This window comes from Plasmodium coatneyi, chromosome 14, assembly GCF_001680005.1.
Source record: "Plasmodium coatneyi strain Hackeri chromosome 14, complete sequence".
Taxonomy (NCBI): domain Eukaryota; phylum Apicomplexa; class Aconoidasida; order Haemosporida; family Plasmodiidae; genus Plasmodium; species Plasmodium coatneyi.
This window is the reverse complement of record NC_033569.1, coordinates 1,632,625-1,656,776: the sequence shown is the minus strand read 5'-3', so window position 1 is coordinate 1,656,776 and position 24,152 is coordinate 1,632,625. Positions and strand designations below refer to the sequence as shown.

The window sequence follows — 24,152 nt, the reverse complement described above, 5'->3', positions numbered from 1 at the left end:
CGGGCAAAGCATATGCTCATAATATATCATTGGCACGTACGTAATATGCATCCCATAACGCATGCAGTGGTGGAGCTTTTTTTTTTTTTTTTTTTTAATCTTACATGAAAAGCTACGTAAAAGCGTTTTTATGAACATACATAAAAAGGGTGCTTTTATTTAAAATGAGAATTGTAAAAGAATGAAAAAAAGAGACGTGCATTTCGCTTGTATACAATTAGGGGTTAACATAAGTGGGCAGATATAAAAAAAAATAAAAAAAGTGACGTGTGTTATTTTGGTACTTTTTGCTGATTTCGCGTGTGACTCACGTGCACACTAGTGAGACTTCTTCATTCATTGAGGAATACTATCACAACGGCTACCGCCGCTGCCACCGGTGGAGGCTCAACTGGGTTTGCTTTTCCCGTTCCACCCAGTGCGAATTAACAGGTAGGTTATCAGATATACACACACGTGCGTTTACGTATATATGTATGGCACTGCCTTCACCTGCGCCAAGCTTACAACTCGTCGTTCTTCGGAGAGGAGTCGGTCGTGGAGTCCTGTTTCTGTATCTCATCATCGATGTTGATCTCTTCGTGGAACTTCTGCGCATCTCCAGAGTCCTCCTGTTCCAACTTCTTGGTCTCAAATATGGCGGGGTCCAAATCGTCAATCTTGAGGTTGTTATCTACACCTAACTTCTGGTTAATGTGGTCGTATACAATTTGGGCCAAATCTGCAGTGTCCTCCAAGTCAAAGCCAGAAGCCAATTTCGCAGACTGGTAAATAATTTTAATGCTTTCAGTTAACTGAGAATCTTTCGGATTGGAAACTGATCTTTTTAGCAAGTCGATCATGATTGGATGGTCTGGATTTATTTCTAAAATTTTCTGACCACTCATAGCTCTTATTTGGTCTGAATTATTAACATTTATTTTCATGAGTTTTTCCATTTGTCCTGATAACCCCCATTCGGTTGATACGACCGCGCATGGAGCGTCAACCAGTCTTCTCGAAATTTCCACCTTGAAAATTTGATTTCGCAGGGTATCCGAAATGACATCAATCAATGCCTTGTACATTTTTTTTACTTTTTCTTCTTTTTTCTTCTCATCATCTGTTAAATCGAAGGTAATTTCTCCCTTCTGAATGGACTTGAATTTTTTTCCGTCATATTCTTGTACCCTCTGAACGCAGGACTCATCCACGGACTCGGTTAAAAATACAACGTCGATGTTTTTCTTTTTGAAAATTTGCAACTGAGGAATTTTGGACAAATATTCATACGATTCTCCCGAAGCGTAGTAGATAAACTTCTGATCCGGCTTCATATTTTCTACATAGGTGTCCAACGAAATGCTCTTCGGGTGTAACATCGTTTTGAATAAAAGTAGCTTAACAATTTTATTCCTGTTAATATCATCCTCATAGCATCCTGTTTTTAAATACTTCCTGTACTCCTTGTATATTAATTTGTAGGTACTTGGTTCATTAATTTTTTTTTGGATTTCTTTTTTTTTCTCTTCATCCGTTTCTTTTGCCAGTTCTGCTCTCAAATCTTCTTTGTTTTTCTTTCCATTTATGTACAGCGTGCGGAAGGTGTCTAGGATCTTCCTCACAATTCTTTTCGACACAGCTTTTAGAATTTTGTTCTGTTGTAGTTGCTCTCTGGACACGTTAAGTGGGAGATCGTCACTGTCTACTACTCCCTTTACGAAGCTCATATACCTGGGGAGGAACTCCACAAATTCGTCTGCCACGAGAACTCTTCTGACGTACAATTTGATGGAGTTCTGTTTGGTGAACAAGTGGTCATTTATGGATGGCGCTCTAGACGGGATATATATTAAACACTTAAATTCGATTTCTCCCTCTGCGAAGAAGTGTATGTGATATAGGGGTTCATCATTGTAGCCGGAGAGGACACTGAAAAATTTCTTGTAATCTGCGTCGGTTAACTCTTTGGGTGGCCTTAACCAAATAGGCTTCTGCTCATTCATTAGTTTCCATTTTTTTACTTTCTTCTCTACAGTTCTTGTCTTCTTATTTGGGTCATCCGTTTCTTCCACTTTAACGCTGTCATAGTTGGGATCGTTTTCCATTTCTTTGGCTATATCGGCCAGTACTTCCTCCGTGTACACATTTTCGTGTAGCAGATAAATGGGGTACTGAATGAACTGACTGTACTTGGAAATCAAGTCCACCAACTTCTTATCATTCATCAGGTTGGTAGCATCATCTTTTAAGTGTAACGATATTCTCGTTCCTCTCTTCAGGGTTGATCCTCTGGGGTCCTTATAAATGGAAAATTTAGCATCGGCGGTGGATTCCCAAATGTACTGCTCATCATTATTATTCTTCGTGTATACGATAACCTTGTCTGCCACTAAAAATGCAGAATAAAACCCTACACCGAATTGTCCTATCAGACTCATGTCACCTCCACTTTTCGATATAGCTTCCAAAAAGTTTGATGTCCCTGATTTGGCAATTGTTCCCAAGTTGTTAATCAGGTCTTCCTTTGTCATACCAATACCTGTATCCGTGATCGATAAAATATTCTTTTCCTTGTTGGCTGATATTCTTATTTCCAATTTTTTCTCCTCTCCTAATACATTTTCGTCTGACAGAGACATGAATCGAATTTTCTCCAACGCGTCAGCTGCATTGGAAATTAATTCTCTGAGGAACACCTCCTTCTGTGTGTATAAGGAATTCACAATTATGTCCATCAGTCTGGTTACCTCCGTTTGGTATTGGTGCTGTTCTATGCCTGATGTTGGTTTTTCATTGTCGCTAATTTCTGGGATGTTGTCTGAGTCTTTCTTTGGTCCTTCTTTACTATCCTTCTCTTCCACTTTTCCTTCATTACTTTCACACAGTACATTGCAGGTGTTGGGTGCCCAACTGGGGAGCAGCGCGCAGATGAGTAGAGCGCATGGAAACACTCTGTTGAGTTTCATTTTGGCTGAGATGGGGGTACGTGTTCAGTTTTTATTCGTCCGCTTAATAACTACGGATGGGCTGTAAACTTTGCTAAGCAGATCGGTCAGTAATAATTACCGCTGGATAGCCGCTCGTCACCAATTAATTATCCCTCACTGACCGTCCTCGCACAAAACAATTCTTGCACAAGCATACAATTGGGGGGCGCACAACTACACGCATGCATATATACATGTACACGTGCGTATACAAATAGATCTGCGCGCTTACTACTGACCCGTTCTAATTAAATTATATTTTACACAATGTATGCTCACGCGTGGTTGTTCATAAGCACATGCAGTCCTGCTCTCTGCTTCTAACTCGAGGACGTTGGTACTGTCTGAGTTGTCGTGGTGCAAGCAGAGAATGGGGGCAGGCTTCTTACGTATGCGGCTCTTGCGTGGGCTTAAAGGCTTGTGCATTCCAAACTCATGGGCCTACGCATGCGTTGTATATGCAAGTACATATGTAAACATTTATGCCTATGCATGCTACAAACTTATAATGACGCAAACGTTCGAACGAGATCGGCTACACTCTTATGCCTGTTAATTCGCTTTCCCGTGAAAGTACGCTCTTAAAAAAAGAAAAAGAAACAGAGCGATCAGTTCACGACGCGGGGGTGAAAAAAAAAAAAAAAAAAAACCAAGAAAGGATAACTGAACCAGTGGTATGTAAAAATATGCAAATATATGCAAAAGAAAAAAAAACAAACAAACAAAAATGGAAATATATACCATAAAAGGAAAAAAAGAAATTAAGCTCACAGGATGAAAAAAGAAATTCATGTACATATAAGTCGGAAAAAATTATATTAATAAATTTAGGTGGAAAAAAAAAAAAATTGCACAAAATTGTATGCATGAAATTTCATTCTTACATGTAAAATAAAATAAAAAAAAAAATGTTTAAGTAAAATTACTGCCCTACTTGGGAATGGAAATAAACTGTGTATTCAAAGGAAAAAAAAGCTACATAATTTCCCGTGGTATATCCTTAACACTATAAGTGTATTTTTTTTTATTGTTTGAATTACATCAGGGGTTCCATTTGTGATACTATACGCTTCCTTGGCAGCACGTCATATGTATGCAAATGATAGCCTATATGTATGGGCTCCTTTGGCAGCCTTCTTCCCCCGTGCGAGGTTAAATGTAAAGTAGGGCTTGCGTGAAAAAGAAACAGCTACATAGTTCAACTCGATTTGGATAAGCTGCTCAGTCGCATCATCATCCGCATTTGCCTTTACGTTTGTACCTATTTTCCATTCACATCCACAGCTACAGTTACAGGGTGATATTTTTATCCCCCCCTCTTGGAATGAACAAAAACAGGGGCACAGTGAAATGGGCCAAGTGGGCACCCAATTCGTCCATTCGTGAGGGAAGCCCCGTTTTTTTAAAAACCGTAGCTAATTAGAAAATGTGGACGGAGGAAGGGGTAAGGATTGTGCACTTTTTGTATGGCATGCAAATCTAGTGCTGTGGCAGGGGAAGTCCTCACTTTGCACACATAAAATAAAGTACACTTCTTTAGTGGTTCGATAAGGGACATGCCCCAAAACACGGCAACGTCAGTTTCACACGATTTACATTTTGTTTTTATTTCATTCTATCTGTGGGACCTTCCCATTTGAAGTGTTGAAAAAAGATGCTCATGAAGCACCAAACATGTGTAGGCAAACTGCAAATTCGTACATGTACACGTAACTCCCCACGTAGTATATAAGTACACACACAGGGGCATGACGCTGTCAACGTTTAGGGGTATCCATATGGTACCCCTGTTCCAAATGAACAAATGCAAACAGGCCCCCTTGTGGCGTGAGCATAGTTATAATTTTTAATATTGATAAAAAAGGAAGAAGAAAAAATGAGCAAATGAATCGACAAAAAAAAAAGTAACGCGTGGCAACTGCGTAAAATGCGCCTCTTTAAGGGAAACAAGATTTCCTAACCGTAGCACAAACGCAGCTATGTGAGGATAAATTTTTGGAACGCACGCATTTGGGGGATATATTTTTTTTTTCCCATTCCGGTGTGCGAGGATACATGTGTCTGTTTCCAAATTGGTGTATCCCTGCTTGTTTTCTCCGCTTATACAGTCTCTTGTGCTTTTTTACACAGTGTACCATTTTTGAGCAGCAGCGCTGCCCCCGAATGAAGGAAGCAAGGAAAAAGGCACACTCAATCTCTTGAAAGTAGCATGAAAAGATTAGCCTATCCTTTTTTATGTGGAGAGGAATATAGCCCCCTTTTTGCAAGCACCACTGTTGGCTTCTCTTTAGCAATTGTGGGTGAACCGTCAAAAAAGCAGCATCTTCGGGGAAAGCCAAATGGGTGAATCGGACATCTGTGCATTACCATAGCGCTGCCAACAAGTAGCCTATTAATTGCAATAATTGTAATTTCACCTTTTCAGGTTATAATTCCCTTATTAAGAAAACATGTGTGCAGAGAAGGAGATGCAAATTGCAGTAGCAACGTCACTTGAAAAAGGCATCATTGGGTGGAAAAAAAAATAGACAACGTGGAAATTAATCGAACAAGTAAACAACCGTTGACCGCAAAATTTAGCCACTGAGAAATGTGCGAACGATGTGTAAAATTGCACACACGTATCAACTTTTTTTACGCGCAATGGTTGATACGTAACCGAATTTGCCTTGACGGTGAGACAGTTTTCCTCACTGAAAATTCTTTTTCTTTCGATTGTCGATTGCTCGGTTATTCGTAAGGAAAACACATCAGTTGAGCGAAAAGGGTAGTTCTACAAAAGGTAGATAGACGTATGACCAAACATCTATGTATCTTATACATAGTTTATTTTTTCTGAAGGGACAGGGAACAAACTAGCGCGTCGCAATCCACGCTGGTATGTTTTTTTTCGCCATTTAATATTTTCCTGTTTCGCTTATTGCTAAATTTGGCTATGACGAACGCATGCAAATGGCGGGGTGTCTCTGTATCGGGGCACACTCCCCCTCGAAACATGCGTAAACATTTTTGTGTAAAATGTCCCTCTGTAATACCGTCTCAAAATAACGTGTGAAGGTTCATTCAAAAGTTATTAAAAGGAAGGGTAGAAAAATTTTGCCACAACTTTTTATTCATTCTCATTCCCTAGGTGGAGAAATAATCTGCCGCTCTACCTGTTGGGGCTAATAGGCATGTAATAAAAAAAAGAAAATAACAACAATTTGACTATCTCCTTTACTTTTTTTTTTATTTTTTTTGCTTAAATTTATTTTCTTCGCTTTCTCTTTTTTATACGTGTAAGTTGGAATTTGGCTCTCTTCAAAGGAACAAAATTCAGTTGCGCGATGTGCATTTGCGGGTAGCTCTAGGTGTACGTAACCCGAGTTAACGATCCTACACTTACATGAGGGGAGCCTACACACACGTGTTTATATATATATAAATATGCGTAGGATCCCGCCCATTTCGCGAGAAGCACAATATTGCCAAGTGTATTGTTCCCACTTGACCGCCTCATCAATTTACACCCTCATGAAAGCGTCCGAGAAATCGGTCAGCCAGTTGCTCTTCCCCGTTTGTGAATTTTTAATTGCAAAAGGGCGGGTGGTAGGAAAATGTAATTGCTACATGTGAACTATGTAAAGAGAGGTAAAAAAGAAAATAAGTAAAAGAGAAATAAAGCCATTGAATAATGAGACATTAACCGAAATGGCGAATGGAAAACCTGAGCATTAAGTCATAGACATGAAAAATACATTTAACCCATTTCAGGAAATTTCTAACTGTGCTTATTTTTACCCTTGCATTTACCGGCGCACGCGCCTTTATCACTTTTTCTGTGCAAAATTTGAGAAAAAACAAAAAAAAAAAAAAACGCTCGGCATTTTTACCAGCGTGTGTGCGATTGATTATGTACATTTGCGGTGCTCTTTTTTTGGGCTTTCCATTTAACACTGCGCATTTAACTATTTCCTTTTCGCTTTTCACATTTTGCATCTCTCTGAAGTGTTCGTAATTCGCTTTTTTTTTTTTTTTTTTTTTTCAGTCTAAGTCGCAGTTACCCACGCATATATTAGCATGTGTGCCCCAGTGTGTGCTCACCAAACGTATGTATGCTTAAACATCCACGAGTATGTGATGAAAAGCGCACAGACGCATAGCACATATCACCATAAGTACAAACGTAACACTACACCAAAGGGATACATTCCTGAAAGGGCATAGTACCCCTTGAATAGAAAAAGAAACAATATTCACAAAATGCAAGCCATTTAAATCGTCTTAGGATTTTTTTCTAAGCGAATGACTCTTCACAGTTGGTACCCTATCATTTTGGTGGGAAATACCAATTACACCTCCTTTTTTTTTTTTTTTTTACTCCATCACATGCATGAGGGGAGCATTATTAGAAAAGTGCAATTTGTTTTACAGTGTTATTCTAAGTTTACAAACACACACATGTAAGGGAACATGTTCGCATGGCCGTATCAACGTATGTACTAATGGGCTTGTACGACTATGCACGATGTGTAACCATACTGATAATATTAACGTCGTAGCATATTTCATACGCCCATTATTGTGATGTGTTTTCCTCCCCCCTCGTCACACATATACATTATATGCTATATTAACATACCCTGTTATTAACACATTTTTTTGTTCTTCCATAGGGATGCAATATTTGTCCTGTTTTTTTTTTTTTTTTTTTTTTTTTTTTTTTTTTCTGTACAATTATCCATTACTGGTAATTTCATTCGGATTGTAAATGTGTTTAGCTATACTGACATTGGTTGCTTGCGATTGTATATGTGCGTGTGTGTGTATGTGTGGTAATTCGCCTCTTTCCTTGGCCACCAGCTGGTACACCACTCACAACTGTGCGATACTGCGCTGTGAACATTAACAGTGCGCATAACATAACGATATCAATAAGGATAACACAGTAACGATAGCTTAATGTCTATTTCACCTAACTCTTTTTTTGCCCAACATTGTTAATCACAAAAAATTGGCTCATTCATCTCTTCCTGATGAAGCCCAACATAGTAATGATGGACTTGACTTCAAGTTTGGCGAACACTGGAAGGGAAAGAAAATTTTCCTCTCATACCATCTTATCAGTTTTTTTTTTTTTTTTATAGCATACAATTCGATCCCAATAAAAGTGATTCATGTTTTTGTTTCATTCTAATTCGTTTTGCTTAACGATAATTCGTTCTGATTATCTTCACATTGATCAGTTTTTTTTTCCCCCCCTTTGGCGTCTAATGGGTGCGCGGAATGCCCTTTACACACCCCTTTTTTTTTTTGCCTGATGTTAACCAGTGATGATGTGTTCGCAAAATATTAGAGGTAAAAAGGAATTGAGTTTACATTGTGAATGATTTTCGCTTGTTGCATTTAGAAGGGGAGGTGGAACGGGGGAAGGAAAATCCTTTCTCGCGTTTTTCGCTAACATGATGCTGGTATAGTTTGCTCATAATTTGGTGATAATTCGCCGAAACAATGGCAAAATAGGGCTAATTTTTAGCTAATTTTTTGCAAATTTTCTGTCCCCCCTTCTACCCAGCTTTCTTTTTTTTTTTTAAATTAAAAGCCCCATTCAACGAACGCCAGAGCTAACTTCAGCGCATGCAGCCATATATGGGTGCATGCACGGGGATATACGAGGACCACCCGTATATGTACATGCGCGCAGATCTTCATGTGCACGCACAAGCGCACATATGCCCATGCGCTCCAATTTTTTTCGCCCCTAACGGTATTCCACGAAAAGCGCGGCAGTGGACAGTATGAACACACCATACAGTTGCGGAAAGATGAGCGTAAACTGCCAGGTATCCATAAAACACAAAAAGTTGATTTGCACGCAAAATGAAGAGGTGAATAACAGGTACAGTGAGCAAAGCGTGAAGAATAATTACCAACACTGCAGCGATAGAAACGTGCAAATGTATAGTAACATCTGCAATTTATTGCGTGGCGGCAGTGTACGAAACGGGCCAAACGGGTTAAACGGGCCAAGTGGGTTAAATGGGCCAAGTGGGTTAAATGGGCCAAGTGGGTTAAACGGGTTAAACGGGCCAAGTGGGTTAAACGGGTCAAGTGAGTCGAACGGGCAAAATGGGCCAAACGGACCTAAAGGATTAACTGGGCCAGGTGGCCCAAATGATTGTATTAAGCCCAGTGTGAACCACATGCACGATGGACCTGACCAGATTTACCACAACCAGGTGCACAACAAAGTGGAGGCAAACCGAAATAAGCGTCCATATGTGCATCCTCAAAATAGGATGACCTATGGGATGAGTGAAGTTAACAAATCTGAGAGGGGTGCCGCTTTTGCAAAGTACGATGCGTATAAAGATACATACACCAACCATGTGGAGCACTTTACACAGTGTAGGAAAAAGAAGAATATCAACATGGTGAATGCTGTAACGGATAGTAGCCACACAAATTTTACTACCCGTGGAGGTACCACCTGTGGCATGCCCCCTTTTATGAACCATTCATCTGGTGGAAGTCCTACAAGTGGAGAGAACCCTCCAAATGGATTTACACAGGATGAGCGCAACTACCCCATTAGTGCGAACGACGGGGGGAACCACCTGACGTTCCATGACGTCAAAAGTTATGGCAATAAAGAGATTCAGGATAATATTTTTCCCCAAAATTGTCTACTTAACGCATATGAAAGGGATCCGAACTACCCCTTTGCTGTGCCCTCAAATGGAGTGTACCAAACGGGACAAATGTACTGTGAGGAAGGGAATAACACCTCGGGTGAATTTAGTTCGCTCTCTTTTGCAGGGCACAAATCTCTTAGTGAGGTTACCTATGGAAATAATTGCACAAAACAGAGGAACAATTCCTACTTGGCAGACAATGCTAATTATGATGCACACCAGAAGATAATTCCAAATGTGGATTTACTCTCCCCTAAAAGTTATTCCACTGCGCCGAATGAACTGTCTTCTTCACTAAATGTGTTGAACGAGTCAGGTAATTCTTCTTCCGTAAAGTATGGTTGCCACGAAATGAAGGATTTACTTAAAAAAAATATAACGTACAATAACATCATCAACAACAATATAATAAACAATAACATAATAAACAACATAATTAGCAATAACATAATTAACAATAACGTAATCAACAACAACCTAATTAGCAATAATCTGATTAGCAATAATTTCGTGGAGAGTGTGAGCATAATAAATCAGTGCGTGTTGAATGAGAACAAAGGTATGCTTTGCGGACGGGAGGATAAGAAGATGGAGCCTATAGGTATAGCCACCAATCTGGGGGATCACCATATGAATGCCAATTTTCAAAATGTAAATTGCATCAACGCGAATGACAACGGAGGGGAGTTTAACCTGAGTAGCATCTGTCGAATGGCGAATGGGAAGAACGATTTTGCCCAGAGGAACTCCCCCGATGGTAGTAAAACGTGGCAACTTGCTGAGAGGTATGAAATGTTTCGTAGCTATGAAGTGAATCCTTCGAACGATGTGCTTACTTCAGACACCAACATGTGCTACAATGGTAGAACCGGCGGAGGGGTCCACACTACATCGCAAGGAAGTCCTTATAATGGCAACTCGAGTAAGCCCCCCTGCAGCTTCACCCAATTTGATAACAACTACGTAGATTGGAATACCCCATATGAACATGGAAAGGCAAAAAGTGAGGCCAAAATGAAGGGCGCCCCATTTTCGATGAAGTATTCAAATGTGCCTACCTCAGGGAAAGCCGCCCTTTGGGACCAAATGGAATTTCACCCTACAGTTGGAAATGACATTATGAGAAGGGACACTCAGCCCGATTTGCAGGAGCGTCCATGTGTGGGCACTCACAACAATAACAATGTCATTAAACTTGAGCGTCAGCATGTGGACGTAAGGCAGGGTCAAAGTCATAATCAAAACATTAGTTTGAAGCAACGTATCTGCAACGGGGGTGACAGTCACAGTAACATATCTGCACCGGTAGTCAATGCATATCGTCTCAGCCAAGACTGTCAGAGGGAACAAATTTCTCTTCCAAATAGGTACGATAAACAGGACAGTGATATGCTTTGTAGCAGAATAGAACACATTCCTCTTAACCAAGTCGAGAAGAATGGGAGTGCAAATAAATCATGTCATCTGGCCATCGATAGTAATAGGAGTATAGGCATGGATCAGGTGAGGGGCAAACCACCCAACCAGGCAAATAACATTCGTACAGTTAGTGCATGTACGGTTAATAAACAAATGAGTTTAAATTATAATTTAGACGGTCCCTTCGGTGAAGTGCACATGAACAGTGGCAGTGTTAGTGGTGAGGCCAGCCACGTCAACAGGCAGTGCGGCAAAGCAACACGCATTTCCCAGCCGAGTTGCACCACTAGTCAAGTCAGCACAAACCAGTGGAACGAACTCATCAGTATGAGCACGAATTATAACACGAAAGGTGCATGTAAAAGTAGTCTATCAAGGCGCATCCAAGGGGGAGGTCAGGAAAAAAAGTGTGTAATAGGGGTGGCCAATTCGATCAAACAGAGACAGGCACTGACCAGGCCAACTAATCGGAACTACTCCAGTATGGGCAACTTCGATGGGCGTCCCCCGAAGGAAGAATTGGGAAGAAGCAACAAGCACACAGAAATGTGTCACCAAACTGGTAAGGGAAAGGGTGTAACGAGTCATATCAAGAACATAGCGGTGGATACACTCTATCCTAATGTGCAGATGCACGGTAGTGAAGGCGAAAGTAGGGAAGTAAAGAGTCAACCGAAAATGCGAAATGACGGATTGGCTACTGCGAAGAGGATACCCATGGGGATGTCGACGGAGAAAAGTGGGAACCACGTCCCGGGTGATACATGCGTTAGTATCAATTGCAAAAAGAGTAAAACGCACGGAATGAAAAACATGTGCAATTTGCTCACGTTGTGCGGATCCCATTCCCCCCGGAAGTCGCTCGAAGTACAGTTAGCCACCGAGCTGGAAAAAAAAAAAAAAAAAATATTAGATATTTTGTTCCCTTCCAAGGGTGCGCCACATTTCGTGAATAACAAAAGCATTCACAGTGAGAGGAGCGCTATGAAATACGCGCTAACACAACTTAGTGCAGCAAACCAAATGGAGGGGGGGGAAAAAAAGAAAAAAAAAAATTCCACCTATCCATTGAGCTGCACTATATTACACGAGAGGCACGATAGTAAGAAAAAAAAAAGCCTCAAGAAAATTACGATTGACAGTTATACTAGTGGGTGTGAGGAAAAACATCATGAGAATTTTCCTCTTGAGTGCGAAAATTTAGAGGAGAAAAAAAAAATTGAGAATTGCTTCCTCTATGTGAGTAGAGCAGATGGGGAAAAAGTGAGTCATGGGAAGAGCAAAGTCATCAGCAGTAGCAGCACTAGCACTGTGGGAAGCAGCAATAGTAGTGGGCACCCACAGGAAGAGCAGCAGCTGCACCCTAGGCCTCTACAGGAAGGAGGACCTAGCAGCGTATCAGACGAATGTGCTTTCATGAATGGTATTTCCAGCCAGGTGAGTGCGTTCCCCAGGATAGGTACCTCCGGAGAATTGCCAAACCATTATGGTACCGTAAATGGGGATTCGAATCCACCTATGATGGATGTTACATTACAAGGAGGGTTTGACAATAAAGGGAATGTAAACAAAGCCTATCAGGGTTACGTAAATTGTGTTCCTAGTGAGTTGTTTGCCTGTGGGGGAGGACCCTCAGATGCAGGAGACATGTTACCATACCGTAGCAGTAACAGTAATGGTAATAGTAATAGTAGTGCCTCTGTTATGAACAATAGCAAGACGAAGGAAGAGGAAAAAATGCGAACACAGAACGACGTTGTTGTGCAGTGTGATCTTATGTGCGGCGGCAGTAACAACGGAAGGGAGGTAGGTAATATTAGTACATACGCCAACAATGGGGTTTATAATATGGGCTTACCTACACACGATGAGAGGTTATTTAGCAGCAGAGATGGCAACGCTGGTGGGGAAGTCAGTATGCTTAGTGCCCCCAATGTTCCGCAAGAATGTAGCAACTACGTTCTTATTAACAGTTGCTCCGTAAACTGCCCTGACGGTACAGATGCTGTTGTGTGTCCATCTAACGCGTCAAACATACAGGGCTCGTCCAACCGAAGCAATAATTTAGGCGATTCTCCTTGCAACCCTGTGTGTGGAGATGTAAGTGGCAATAAACCCAACAGCGATAATAATAATGCTGTGCTTCACACAAACGAGGGGGCCCTTCCTACCCAGTTGAGTTCCTTCCAAGGGGGTTACGATTCACGTGCACCGAACTGTGCAAATGACACGGAGGATAACTCCAAAGGGTACACTGTGAATGGGGTTAACGCTGCTGGGTGTGTGGCTATAGCGAGGAATGTCAGGGACGTGGGTGATATTAGTAGCGTTAACAATGTTAACAGCGTCAACATGGTGAACGCCCCTTGCTACGCCAAGAGGAATCCCTGCAAGGACAGAACCCAGGAGTGCGAAACTCAGATTAATGATTTTATCGGAAACAGCATTCCGAAGGAGTCAACAGATGGAGAACACATGATGAATATGAACCAGTGCGAAAATGCTACCTTGATTAACAAAGAAATGGGTGGAACTTCTACACCTTTTGCGTGCCCCGAAAATGCACAACAGGTGACCACCATTAAGATGCCCAATATTAATATCCCTTCGGAAGGGGCATTAAGCACAAATGGGACCGTCATGAGTGCCTTCCAAGAGAGTGGCAAAAATTTCCAGAGCGATAATCCTGTAAATGAAAATGCTGTAAAATTATTTAACGGTCAAGGCGAAGCCAACTGTAAGGTAAACAATGCGGAGGTGAATGGACTAACCAATTCCTTGATAAGTGCAAATGTAATAAGCAGCCATGTGAACCCATTTTACGGGGCGAATGAACCTACGTGTGACATGGGGAAGGGACATATGCCCAATGTAGCTGCCAACAATTTCAACCATGCTGTTAGTAGTTGCACTGAAAATGATGGGAAGACAACAAATACAGGAGGGTCTTCAAAGGGGAATAGTACAAATAGGAGGTCACAGAAGGAAAGGCGGAGCACTGGCAGCAGGAAGGCTGCTCCCAGGGTAGCGACGAAGAGCACTGCCAACGTCACTGTGATTACCGCCTCGAATATCACGTCCGACGCCACCACTCCTTCCAATACCTCCAACGGCCTGCAGAAAAAGGACAAAGCAGAAGAGAATGAAAAGAAGGAGGATGAGGAGGAACTGCACGAGAAGGTGAAAGATCTACCCAAAATCACAGGCGTGAGTTATGACAAAAAACAAAAACTGTGGGTGTCTCACTGGAGGTCAAATTGTAAAACGATACACAAATATTTCTCTGTAAAAAGGTACGGTTTTCATAATGCGAGGTTGCTAGCCATTAAGTGTCGAAAGCAGAACACCAAGTATATTTCCACGGATCCAGTGTTTGCTTACAAGGTAGGTAGCCAATCCGGGGTCCAACTTGTCACCCAACCTGGGACCCAATCCAAAGAGAGCGAAATTTGTGGCGGCGAGAACCATACTTCGGGCGAAGTTGTACAGGTTACGGGAATTATGTGTGATAAGAAACCCTGTAGAAAAAGCTATTCGATTAGGAAGAAACCCAAGGGGAAAAGTAAGCATTGCCAAGGGGTTGATTTCCCTCGGGAGCTCCCCCCAAATGAGAGCGCAGAATCAGACACGCACGGAGTTGGTGCCCAGAAAGGCGATCCAGGCAACGGCCCGCTAGGTAGGGCTAATCCGATTAAGGTTTCCCAAAAGATCAGTCATCAAAATGGTCCTCCCTTGAGTGGTGGCCATCCCGGTAGTGGTAACCTTAGCAACGGCCAGACCCAACACATGCACATCCCGGAAGAGAGAAACCAAGTTTGCTCCCCCCCAGGGAAGAACGATCAGGGTGTAATTTATCCGCAGAAAGTGGAGGGCTCAAACGACCAGGCACAAATGCTCAGGGAAAATGAATTGGTTGGCAAATCCACACTTAAGGGTGAAACAAGCCATGCATATAGTAGTAGCGGCAAAGTGTGCGTGCCCCATTTTTTGAAACAACAAGAAAGTCAGGCAACGAACTGTTCTGGCGGTGGCATTAGCGGAAGTGTGAACAGCATCTCGAATGGCTATTTGGGCAACACCCTGAATAGCACTCATAACGGTAGTCTGAACGGCAGTGAGAGTGCACAAAATTTCCAAGCGGAGGAACAGCGTCAAAGCGTAATTTGCGGCAAAACGGGTCAGCAAGGCAAGAACGAAAAGGTAGAGAAATCAAATCGGAAGAAGGACTACCTAATAAACGCACAGCTTCACAAGAAACTCATAAAGAACGAATTGTATAATAAGCTCATTAACAACCAACTGAGCAACGAACGAATAAAAAACAGCAATTATTACTGTAGCCTAATTAATAGCAAATTTTACATACAGGTGATTAACAATCATCTGCATGCACAGCTGCAGAGGAAACAACGAGAAGTCACGAAAGGATGTTCCAATGGATTATACAATGGACAGTGTAAGAATGCTGCCTCTTTGGGGAAAAACTCATTTTCGAACAGTGAAAATTTTACCAACAGTAAAACTATGCAAGATCAGAACGCCCACAATTTGTTCCTACGGAGCAGCAGTGGTGATGCTGCAGCTGGTGTTACTGGTGGGGGTACGCATAAGGGTAATCCTCATTTTACCAACGCGGGGCCTACGTACGGAGGGAAAATAATAACCCCCGGTGAATATGCTAATAATGGTACTAGCCCATACTCGAAAAATTCTAACCCCCCAATTGATGGTAAGCGTAGTGGTTTCCCTAATGATTCGCCCCGATTAGGTGCGTCACTCCCCATGGTGCAGAACTACCCTAACGTGAAAGACGGTAATAATTTACTCAGTTGTGCGGGTTTGCAAAATGGTAGTGGTTCAAACAACACCAACGGGGATAAGGGTTGTGCTGGCATGCACGTAAAGGATGAGGCACCTTATTTTGGCAGGACCGCCCAGATGATCGAAAATAATTTCAATCTCGAGGGGGCATCAACATTCTCGAACGGTGAGAAATTTCTAAGCGGTGGCCCTATCCAGTATCGCAACAACATTAGTAACAATCAAGGTGGCCTAATGAACGTCAGCAGTAGCAGTATCGTGCGTAATAACCACAATGTGCAAGATGCTGTGAACCCATATATAAACAGGGAAGGCCCTGTCAGTAGTGGTGGGAATAACAGTAGGGGTGTAGTGAATGAGGGTGGCGTCTTACTCAACGGCATGGCCACACAAGGCAGGCACTTCCTCCCAGGTAGCAATAGCAGCAGTAGTAACAATGGGAGTAACCAAAACAATTGCTTCCGCAGTGACGGCCGAGATGCGTTAGAGGGAAAATGCACTTCCCTCAACAACGACCCTCTTAAGGGCACTACCCAGTACGGCTACAGTGGCAATTTCGAATATAACAATAACTACGGAAACCAGTTTTATGCTGACGGTAAGTACCATCATAGAAACGGCGCAGATATTCAAAGGGCAACTATGCAAGAAGGCTATTTGCTAAATACTCGAATGGGCAATGAAATGTTGAATGAGGGACATTCCAAGGTGAGTGAAAGCGATGGAGGAAGAACCCTACTACCCCCAAACGAAAGCAACCCTGTGAACCAAATGGACGAAGAAAAAAACAAACTGATGATCTCGAAGATTACAACAAAATATATCCTCACAGATATCAAAAATAAATGCCTAAGAAATTGCTCTAGTAATTTTTTAAAACATTTTCCAGACATAAAAAATGTTATTAACAAGCACATCAACAAAATTTCCGAGGCGAATTCTATTTGCACAATAAGACCTTATATTCAGCTATTTAGTAAACTGCTGGAGAAGAGAAAGCTGCTACACATGCTCGCTCCGAATGCACAGGAGTTGTACATTTACAGCTTGCAGAAATTGCCCCTTTGATTGACTCGCGTGGGGGCTACGGGGGAGTTCCCTTTGATTTTGTTGCGCTTCTAACGCGCTTTGCATCCTTTCTTTCAATTTTTTCCCTCTTTTTTTACTGTGTAGTACCCCATGTGGACACTATTTGACGTCCATCCGTTCCGTCACTTACACATGCGTGTGACTATGCGTCTGTGCGGATGGCGACATGCACTACCTACATACGCCCATTTATGCATGTATGTTTTCATGACAGTTTGGTGGATGCGTGCCCAAGGTCACATGGATATTTGTGCAGTGCCAACGTCGCCCACGACTTCGCAGACAGGTCTCCGTCTCCGTGCGTAGGTGGTCGCCCATAAATGTTCTTATGCGTTTGTAAGTTCTCACGTATGTATATACGTATGTGTGGTCTGGTACGGCGAGTCAGGGTATACACATATTGCGTACCAACCACCTGGTAACGTACGTATGCCCATCTTCATTTTTTCACGTGGGGACTGCCCCCCTGTAGAAAACCGTTTTTTAACACCCATCAAAGGGAATACGCTTGTGCTATGTGTGCAGTTGTAAAGTGCTGCATTTTTTTTTTTTTTCCATCACCTCCCCCTTTGTTAAATAACTAGCGAATGTCCTTTGCAAAGATACATAATTAAAAATATTGTTTTAATACGAATTAGAGTTGAGAAAAAAAAGGCAATAAGAAGGGGGAAGAGTAAGCAAAAGGATGACATAACGTAGTGTGTAAAAAGGGAAAAATATCTGTGTCACGAAGCGTAAGTGTTCGCCTTCAAAGGGTACACGCCGCTTGTCAAATGATGGATGTCGAGCCTGTGTGCGCGGAACGCTCCGGGCCTATCCGTGTGTAGAGTTAACAGTTCCCCCTCTATCGAAGTGACCCAAGAGGTATGCATAAATAGATAAAAAGATAAATACATATGTGTATATATGTGCACAGAGCGCGGGGAGTAGATGATCAAATATTAGAGATTCTTTTTCTCAAGTCTCCACTTCAAAGGCTTAAATAAAAACACGGGGCACACCGAATCTTCTGTGTGCTGAATTATTTTATACTCCTCTATTACAATTTTGTGCTTGTAAAGGGAACAATCCAAAGTGCACGTTTCATATTCTCCTCCTTCGCCACATATGCTCAAGCCGTATTTGTTATTCATCATTTCGAGATAGCTGTACATTTCTTTTATCGATTTTCCCACGTGTTCCTTTGTTAAGCCTGGGTCCGTTTGGTGGGGGATGCGTGTAGTGGAAAAAAAAAAAAAAAATGTGTCAGTGGCAATGGCGTAAGTGCATAGGCGAAAACGTCGCAGTGTCAATGTCAGCGTAGGTGCACAGGTGAGGCAATGAAAACGGGCAAAATTCGGCGGCGAACGAGTGCACAAGGTAAAATAATTTCGAGAGCGTTTACTATGCTTAAATGGCTCTCCGCATTTTTCTCTGATTAGTTTTTTTTTCATTATGTTTTTCTTTTTTCTATTTCCCATGTTGGTTAGCCCCTTTAGCGTTCACCTTATGATATTCGCGCACGTGCCACGCACTACGTATCGTATGCGCATAAAAAATAATTTTATTGTTTTTTCCCCTCATTAGACATTACCGTAAGCAGCGACTTTCACGAGAATGGCATGCAGTCCGCCCTCAATCATATTTTGTAGCAGTTCTTTCTGCGGTGAGAGAAAAAATAAATCAAAGCAAAACAAAATAAAATAAATGAGACGAAATATCAAGCGGAGAGTTTCACGCAGGTGTACGCACGCCGCAGCGCCCATTCTTCCCACTTGATAAAATTCCTTTGTACCTGATCCCTTTCCCACAAATAGGCCAAAATTTGCAAATTTAACCTTTCACATCTGCTCGGTGGTAAAGAGGAATGAATGAGGTGAAAATGGGAAAAAAATCGGAATAAATGCAGTGTTAATGCACGTTAGAGAGAGAAAAAGTTGTCGCACAAGTGTCTATAAAGATACGTATGAAGGCTCTCAACGAGCGCTGTAAAAATGTAATCGATTTCATTACACGTGCTCCAGGCGCTTTTTCTGATAATTGGACTGAATCGCCCCGCATGATACTGCATTTACGTGAGGGTACTTAGTCTACAAAAAAAAAAAAATAAAAATAAAAGAAGGAGTAACCATCCCCATGGACGTAGAAAATTGTGCGGATTATTTTATGTGTATGCAAAAGGGTACGTGAGATCAGCCAATGAGCAGCACTCCCCCATGTTATGTGTGCCACCCGCACGAAAGCAGCACCATACATACGCTGCACAAGATTCATCCACCCCCGCACCCTTACCTTAACCTTGAGTAGCAACTCATACAGATCCTCAACCTCGTCATCAGAATTGTACACATAATCCAAGCCCACATTTATTGCCTTTCCTGATGGAACAAATGCCAGGCATATATTTAAAGTAACATTTTATAATTTTTGCAATATTCGAAATCGCTTAATATCGCAAATTTCAAGTTTTTTTTTTTCTTTTTTTAAATTTTTTTCACAAAATTGTGAGGAAGGCATGGATTTTTTAAATTATGAGAAATAAGCATAAATGAATGCAAAGGTGGGGGGCACGCAAATGAACTCGCCATCGTCATGGTTAAGGTTTTACAACGAGTTGCTTATTTTGTTTTTATTTCGTCTTTCGCGTGCACTTTTCCGTTCGCGTTTCCGTGCGTACTTTTAATTCGATGCTGAATGAGGGGCTTTTCCATACACTTCGCGATTTCAGGAATGAGGTCAAATCCAACGCTCTGGTACATAAAACTGTCAGTCTCATCTACGAAAGGTTACGTTAGACAAACGCAAAAAAAGGGAAGTCAAGGAAAATGTATTTATATCTCACATGTACGTGTAGGTGTTGCAATGTTGCGAAGAAGGCGCGACTGTTTAAACAAATTTTGTTCTACGCAAACGAAGCGAAGTGGAAGGAAAAGGAAAGGACGGCAAAGCAAAAAGGATGAAAAGTTTTAAATTCGTTCTCCTTCTTTTTTTTTTCAACAATAAAGTAACGAATGAGATTAAAAAAAAAAAAAATCGCAATAATGCCACAAAAAAGTGTACGAAAAATATAAACAAAAGAAAAATAAGCGCTATTATGAAAGAGTAACGCATAAAAATAAGAAGAGAAATGCGCACAGTTAAAATTTAAAGAACATACATGCTCATCTATGTTAGTAATCATAAAAAGCGAAGTGTAACCCAATTTTTAAGAGAAAAAAAAAGTGTATTTATGCGCCGCATCAAAAGATAACAGAACATAAACCAGACGAGGAAGTTTGCTTATAAGTAGAAGCCGGAAAGATGCGCCACCAAGCATAGTAAAAAAAAACGTTGCGCGTTTTTCTGGGCATCTCCTTATGGTGCTTGTTCCCTGTCTGAAAACAGAAAGGCGAGTCGCTCATTCGTGTCTCCACGTACGAAGTGGCATCCACATGTGTTAGTATATGCGGGGGGCCTACACGTAGGCCCAGCCACGTTTACCAAATGAACAATCGTGCGTATGCATGCATACGTGCGTGGAACATCCATCCACATGTAGAAAAACATTTCTACGTGCGAACGACTCATACACTGCCTCGCGTACGCACCAAGCAGCAACAACGACGCACGTATCTACGCGTGCACAACAGTGTGGTTACTTTGATTCTCGTACGGTATAAGGTGAGCCAATGAGATAATGTCATGACCATTTTTGGAGCAGTAAATCAAATTCTGTATGCTGTCCTTTCCCCCCGATATTAAACCAACGACGTTCAATTTTGTACTTCCTTCCTCGCCGTCCATTTTCCATTAAAAAAAAAAATTAAACGAAGCATGGGAAAATAAAAACACAGTTGCGGGGGGGAAAAAAAAAACGGCAGTATAGAATAAGGTAAAAATTACATAAATCAAATTATACAGTAGAACTTTCCTCGATTTTTCGAATTAAATTTTTAAAAGATCATAACTACAGAATAAATAAACATATATATGTTTGAATGTTCTATTTTGCAAATGGGCACTCTTGCGAAATATTCATTACAACATTTGTTTAATTTTCTTTTTTTTTTACATTCTGGAAGAATACGCCTCCCTCTTTTGAATTTTTTCTTTGTAATTTTTTTTCCCACTGTTTCATTGTTGTTCATTTGTAGATAATTTTTTTCGTTTATTTTATTTTGTGTGCTTACCATTTTTCACATAAGCGAGTGCGTGGTACCGTATGCCAAAATGTATTGATGTTTTAATTATTTTTTTTCCCCCCATCACATTTAGGCGTATTTTTTTCTCACATTTGTATATTTCTTTTGTTCTTTTTTTCTACAATTGTTCATTTTTTCCGGTGTGTGCATTTTTACCTTTCTGTGTCGCTTTTTTTTTCCCGTTTTTTTCTATTTCTACAGGGATGAACATGCGCCTATATACAATGTGTGCGATTGTATGCCGACGCCGTATTCCCACACGGTGCGCCGGCGTTGTATGCCTAGGTATGCACGCCCACAAGTGCACTTCTATGAATGCACTCCAGTGGGGGGGTAAAATAAGTGTGCGCTGTGCATTGATACTTAGCGGTATGCCTGTGCTTTCTTTGCAGATGAAAATGTATGCGCACTCTACTTTAAAGGTGGATGTTTGTGTGCACTTCTTTGGATGTGCATATACGCCAGTGCATTTGTATGCTCGTGGATCCAGGCCTGCACTTTTCCTATTTTAATGGGTATTCCTGTGTATTTATGCCCATAGAGGCAAGCTATGGTGTATGCCTATGAAAAAACGCATGCGCGCATATGTCGCCGAATTAGTGCCAAATAGTATGCATCCGCAGAGCATGCCAATGAACATGCTTCTCCAACCCATGCATATTAATTGGTACACCAGAATACTCCTTAACTGATGCATTCCTTGTAACATACACCCATCCAGGGTTCCATGTTTTCCCTGACGTATCTACATTTTTATGCCCGCATGCCATACATTGGAGTAACGGTACCAGTGTGCTTCTCGCATAATCGCTTCTCATTCGAATTAAAAAATTTTTCCAATGGGAGCAATTTTTTTTTATTAAATTTGTAAAAATATATATACAAAAATATGACATAAAATTGTGTACAAATGCACGCATGGAAAACGAAACACTTCCATTGAATTTAATTTTTTGTATTTATTATGCACCCTTGAGTGCTTTAAAAAAAAAAAAAAAAACATTGATAATTTTTTCCCCGCCTTTGCAGGAGTAATTACTCTTTGTGAAGGAACTTTTTTTGTTTATTTTACAAATGGGCGTGTATTTCATTTTACCTTTTTGTGTGCACACAATTGTGTTAAGTGTGTGTATGTTATTTATTCATGTTCCATTCACATAAGCATGCGGGCCATGTTTGTATGCGCGTAATCATACTGGTTAACCTTCTGTAGTAAGCACATACGTTTATACGACATACAAGTAGTATGCGTACATATGCATGTACGTTTTTTTCCATCTTGTTCATTTATGCACGCCTGAAATTACTTACACAGCGCGCATAACCCACTATACTATGTGTACCTTCTCATAGGAACATGAACATATACATGATGCACTCTGAACAACAGTAACTTAACGTAGATTAATGTGGGTCTTGCGCAACAGAATTATGCTACATGTGAGTGCTTGCTAGTACACAAGCGCGCATAATGCACCTATAGGAATGCATATGTACAGCGGTACAGACGCAATGGGGGCGTATGTATCTGCCTTCTTTTTATTTAATTCTTTTTCTAACGTCTTACTTTATGTAAAGCAGGAAATACAAAACAGTGGCAGTATAACACCTTGGTGTAAATTTCCTCCTTCCAAAAGAAAAAAATGAAAAAAGTGAGTGATATTGCCAAGGTGCGAATTTTTAAGCTTAAACTTTTAAAGGCGAACTTTAAAATGCTAACTTACAGACGCTAAGTTTTCTTTCGTTTTGGTTCCAAACAGAGCTTAGGACGTAACATTTGACAATTAGAAGTCCACTTGGTGTGTTGTCATAAAGAAAAAACAAAAAAAAAAAAAAACGGACGAAATGATACGTAACTGTTAACCATGTCAAAGCAGAGGCAACTGAATCTGAAAAAAGGGTGGCAGTTTTTGAAAAGCAAAGGTTGTAAAAATAAATATTGCTGTTTTTATAAAACGCAAGTGTAGTCCTCGAAAGAGAGAAAAAAAAAAAATAAAGCCATAATGAACGCGAAGAGAGGATACAGAGATACATTTTGCATACCGTACATGCAAATTCGCACAATGGAAAATACAGAACTGAATAGAAAAGTGAATAATATTTTTTAAGACGGAAATGCGCGACTTCATTTATTCAACACGGAGCTCACTAAACTGCTACAAAATCGTTTCTGTTCATTTCGGCAAAAAATAAAACGGTATTTTTAAGTAGCGTAGTTATGTAGCATAATTAATTATCATAGTTAAGCGGCATTTTTAAGCGACATTCTTAAGCAGCACACCTAAGCGGGATACTTAGGAGACATAATGGAGGATATTTTATGCCCTTAAGTTGGTGCTTAGAAATTTTAGTGCACATATAAGTGCGTATGCCTTACCTTTGAATAGGCACATTCCTGCATACGCAAAAAGAGAAAAAAAAGAGAGACGTGTATTTTGCTTGTTCGCGCAGTTGTATTCTTAATTGTTCTTGTATGTTGGTGCATGGGGCTGAGTTATATACCCTCATTCATACATCGCGGCGGGGTTATGTATCCTCATACATATGCTGCCTTACGCTTGTGAAACATGTGCAAGTGGCAAGATGCGCCTTCCACAGATACCATGCGTAGCCGCACACTTACCTAACTGGGTACATGCATATGTACACGTGAATATCCCTGTGTCCACATATGTACAAAGGTACATCCCTCTGTATGCATATGCAACCACACACGTGTAACGTATATTTCAATTTTACAACAGTCGCAGAAGCATACACTTGGATAGCATCCCATTTTCGCGTACATTTTCTTACAAGTACATGAGCAAATGGGCAGACATGGCAATCGAAAAAAAGAAACGCATACCTTCATTAGCTCTCATTTGAGAAGATTTATATATATGTATTTATAACTCAGTTTCAATAAGCATTTTTCTTTTTTTTTATGGCGCATAAATGTGTTCATTTGAGCACTCTTCACTCGAGAAAAATACGTGAACACGGATTAATATGTAATGTTTATGTTTATCCAGACATGC

The 24,152-nt window shown here is 40.9% G+C and overlaps 3 protein-coding genes across 3 annotated transcripts; 1 reads left to right on the top strand and 2 right to left on the bottom strand.

The window, feature by feature from the left end:
- Window positions 1-503: 503 nt before the first annotated feature.
- On the bottom strand, window positions 504-2,948 carry PCOAH_00054760 (Uncharacterized protein; the record flags this gene model as incomplete). The annotated part of the gene is made up of 1 exon (XM_020062256.1): window positions 504-2,948. The coding sequence occupies one exon, from the start codon at window positions 2,946-2,948 to the stop codon at window positions 504-506; it is 2,445 nt and encodes an 814-aa protein (XP_019917581.1).
- A 5,825-nt stretch (window positions 2,949-8,773) lies between these two features.
- PCOAH_00054750 (Uncharacterized protein) lies at window positions 8,774-16,951 on the top strand (the record flags this gene model as incomplete). Its single annotated transcript, XM_020062255.1, has 1 exon — window positions 8,774-16,951. One exon carries the CDS (start codon window positions 8,774-8,776, stop codon window positions 16,949-16,951), a length of 8,178 nt encoding a protein of 2,725 aa, XP_019917542.1.
- Window positions 16,952-17,913: 962 nt separating this feature from the next.
- PCOAH_00054740 (Uncharacterized protein) lies at window positions 17,914-20,734 on the bottom strand (the record flags this gene model as incomplete). The annotated part of the gene is made up of 7 exons (XM_020062254.1): window positions 17,914-18,164; window positions 18,546-18,612; window positions 18,747-18,798; window positions 18,965-19,041; window positions 19,244-19,329; window positions 19,629-19,727; window positions 20,590-20,734. The coding sequence occupies 7 exons, from the start codon at window positions 20,732-20,734 to the stop codon at window positions 17,914-17,916; spliced, it is 777 nt and encodes a 258-aa protein (XP_019917824.1).
- Between the last annotated feature and the right edge of the window lie 3,418 nt (window positions 20,735-24,152).